The 3,678-nt window shown below is 55.8% G+C and overlaps 2 protein-coding genes across 2 annotated transcripts; both read left to right on the top strand.

Moving 5' to 3' along the window:
* Window positions 1-384: 384 nt before the first annotated feature.
* Window positions 385-861, top strand: L226DRAFT_472340 (uncharacterized protein; the record flags this gene model as incomplete). The annotated part of the gene is made up of 1 exon (XM_067676454.1): window positions 385-861. A coding segment is annotated over one exon (477 nt), but the record flags the coding sequence as incomplete, so codon positions are not given.
* Window positions 862-1,329: 468 nt separating this feature from the next.
* On the top strand, window positions 1,330-3,670 carry L226DRAFT_472294 (uncharacterized protein; the record flags this gene model as incomplete). The annotated part of the gene is made up of 7 exons (XM_067676451.1): window positions 1,330-1,735; window positions 1,859-2,259; window positions 2,314-2,492; window positions 2,553-2,715; window positions 2,782-2,927; window positions 2,988-3,379; window positions 3,438-3,670. Coding segments are annotated over 7 exons (1,920 nt in total), but the record flags the coding sequence as incomplete, so codon positions are not given.
* Window positions 3,671-3,678: the final 8 nt, after the last annotated feature.

Here is a 3,678-nt window from a genome sequence, read left to right as displayed (position 1 = left end):
GCAACATACTCGTGTGGTCGTTGCCGAGCATCATTCCCGAGCGTCGGCAGGTACGTTCCGATCGGCACATACTGCTTACACGCTAACGCGGGCGTAGCGAGAGATGTTATCCGCTACGAGGTACCTTGAGCGGCACCTCGCCGTTGCGGCGGACCCACCCAATGTCGCAGCAGGCAAATCGTGGAGGCTCTCCGACCGCTTCTACACCGCAGGCAAGGAATGGCAATCCGGCCAGCTTTACTTCTCGGCAGGCTGGTTTCGGCAAGGACATACGGTATGCCCTGTCTACAGACCAAATGCACCAGGTTCTCATTGGCATCCGAGCAGGGCCCAGAGGCGTGACCAGTAGCTAGCGAAATTGTGCGGCTCCCAAATGGGCAAGCTTGGATGAAGGCTATGCAGAATCATTCAGGCCTCCTGGACGGGGTTCTTGCTGTCGCCCATCCGGCCCTATATCGTGCAGGTGTAGAAGTTCGCCGCAAGCTGTCAATGCAAGCGTCGGAGTTGCGGCAGTACCTGACAATGTGGCCATCGGTCTTCAATGCAGTCCAGGTGATAATCAACCGGATGACGATCCATCACCGCGATGTTTCGGGGAGGCCGGGATGGATGGACATGCTTCTGTCCATGGGAACATACGGGGAGCGCGGGGTCATGTCGTTCAGGAACCTCAGTGTCTCGGTTCCATATGACACAGGGTCGGTGGTACTCGTCAACTCGAAGGTAGTGATTCACTCTGTACCGCAGGTACCCCCGGATCGTATTTGCTACGCTTTCTTTATGTTGGACTTTGTACACAGTTGGGTAGGGCAAGAGGATTCGGGTTGGTCGAAGATTACCGATAGACGTCGAGTACCGTAGATAGAACAATGCTCACCAATCATTTCACGTGGTAACGTCGGCACGTGCTACGCTGCACGACGGCGTGGAGATCTCACCCTGTCCTCTGGACATCCTTACGCTACCCTCCAGTACTCTGCCACTAATGTCTAGACGAAGGATCGAGAAGCTAGGCAGACGCAAGCAAATCGTGCTGAAGATATCGTACTCCAAACATGGCGCTCGGATGAAGGCCGGCGTGGAACACTACCACATACGCCATACCGCGTCAATTGCGGGGCCATCGAACACGAATCGCTCAAGAACCCGATCTCTACAAGCACCTGCACCCGCGCAGCCCTCGCAGACTGATCGGATTGATAGTGATTGGTCGGGCGCGGATTACTATGGTGGCAGCGTTGATGAATCCCGCAAACGCTCGAAAGTAAGAGGACTGATTCAATCATTCTCGATGCAACGGGTTACTTAGAAATTCACCATCAGTCACAACACGACTATGCTAAAGAGTTCCTGAAGGTCCGCGATAAATATCTTGCGACCTTGCTCATGGGGGAGGGTCTTCCGGAAGGTCGGGCGTCATGCGGACACGATGCTGCGTGGCGATGTCTTGACTGTAGCGGCAGTCCGTCGTTCTGCATGCGGTGCTGTGCGGAAACGCATCGCAACAGTCCGCTCCATCGTGTACAGTTCTGGAACGGACAATACTTTCAACAGGCGTGGCTTCGACAAGTCGGTGTTCAAGTACACTGTGGTCACGAAGGCTCCCGCTGCCCCGAGCTGTCGGCCTACAATACCCCACTCGGACCAGCCTTGCAGCAACCCCTTGCGGCCGCGCTCAATGACTCGGCAGAGTTAAGCCAGTATGCCGCCGACCAAAGCGGGGCTGCCGAAACTGGTGCGGCCGGCGAACCCATCGGCAGCACTACCGACCACGAGTCTCCTTCCGACCCATTTGGAGAAGACTACGAGGATGAAGAGGAGGTTCCTATACTGCTCGAGGACAACGACCCCGACTAAGAGGACGAGGATGAGTTCGATCGACGCGATCCCTCTGCCGCTGACGAGCTCGATTGCAATGTACTGAACATTGCCGATCTACCGACTTTTGGCGAACCCGCTTTGCACGCACAGCCGACAATGCCTACCTACGGGAACGACTGTATGCTCGTAGTGGTTGACATCACTGGGATTCACGAGCTCCCCTTCACGTTCTGCCGCTGCCGCTCTGCTGCGCCAGAAGACCTCCAACTTCTTGCGCTCGGTTACTATCCCGCATCGCAAACGCGCCCTAGGACGGTCTTCACTCTGCGCGTACTTGACGCCTTCCTGCTGGCCAATAGGGAGACGAATGCCTCCCCCAGAAGCTTCTACAATACCCTCTGGCGCACGACCAATAGTGCTATGCCTCACATGGTTCCGGTATGTTGCGGCGCTGCTGCTGACTACTGCGTGGCTTACAGATGTAACCTCCAGGACCGTTATCGCGAGCTTCTTCGTGTGTCCCGCCAGTGGCGGAATATTAAGATGAGGAAGGTAGCTGGCGTTGGGCATCGTGCAGGGCCCATCGGACCGGGTGACCTAGCGGTACGATGTCCCGCGTGTCCGCAACCCGATATCAATCTCCCAGACGACTGGAAGAATGATCCAGACCAGTACGTCCAGGTGTAGCGTTGCCGAGCATTGCCGCAGCACTGACACCACCCATGCGCTAGGTGGAAATATTGCCGTGGGGTTGTACTGGACGGGAATTTCACAGCGCAACACCGGCCGATGAAAAACCCCGCAGAGGATGTGCCGTTTGCCGACGGTCATGCCTTTACAGTCGGTACAAAGAGGTACAAGGAACACCTCGGCATGAAGGAGGAATTCCCAACGGTGAGTAGGACCCCCGTCGTGCGGCGACACCCTACCAGTACAATGAAAATTAATCTGGAACTCCAGGAGAATACGTGTCACGATCACCGGGCCGTTCTCAATACTGCCGTCTCCCGCGGGAAATACGAGGCTACTGGTATCGGCGCGGCAGCCTGCTCTCGCCATGGCTTCTTTCAGCCACATTCATGCGTCGATTTCCAAGGCGGTGAGTGGTACGTTTATGGGATATTATACCGATTATTGGGGATTACATGGCTGACACTTCACTGAAGGCAAATGAACATGGACTACATCGTTCACTGGATCCTAGCCTTCCTCAATGGCTTGACAGTAGTGCTTCTTTTGTACGATATCATGTGCCAGTACTACAAGAGATTCCACGAGCGGTTCGAGAAGAGTACCTATCTCACAATGCCCCCTGGTATCACTTTCCTGTGCGGCATCAGGCAATTCCACGTTCACGGCCATCTACCTCGCTGCTTTCCTCGATTCTCCCTCAACTTCATTTGCGGGATCGGCATACAGGACGGAGAAATCCTCAAGACGCTCTGGAACAAGACGAACGGCATCGCCGATAGCAGTCGGGGGATGGGGGACTCGCATCGCCACGAGTTGATTGACGACAGGATGAACGATTCCAACTGGCTCAAAGTGACGCGTATAGGTTCGGTAGTGGTCTCACTTCACCAGTCGACCTCTCTGACTTCCTATCTGCATCGTAGTGCCGTCGCTTGTTCGGAAGTGGAAGCGTGTCTGTGCCGAGCTACCGGAGGCGGTCGAGAAGTTCGAGGGTCTGCTGAACAAGACATCGCCTGAAGACAGCTCGCAGTGGCTCGCAGATGCTCTGGAGGCCGATCGGGAGTGGGACGAGAACGTGGAGGCCATGGACGTCTACGCGATGGAACCTGCTCCCTGTGCGTACATTCCGTCGGCGACTGCACCGCACGCTGAGTGAACTAAGAC

The sequence above is a fragment of the Lentinus tigrinus genome (assembly GCF_003813185.1).
Source record: "Lentinus tigrinus ALCF2SS1-7 unplaced genomic scaffold L226scaffold_51, whole genome shotgun sequence".
Classification (NCBI taxonomy): domain Eukaryota; kingdom Fungi; phylum Basidiomycota; class Agaricomycetes; order Polyporales; family Polyporaceae; genus Lentinus; species Lentinus tigrinus.
This window is presented reverse-complemented; position numbering and strand designations above follow the sequence as displayed.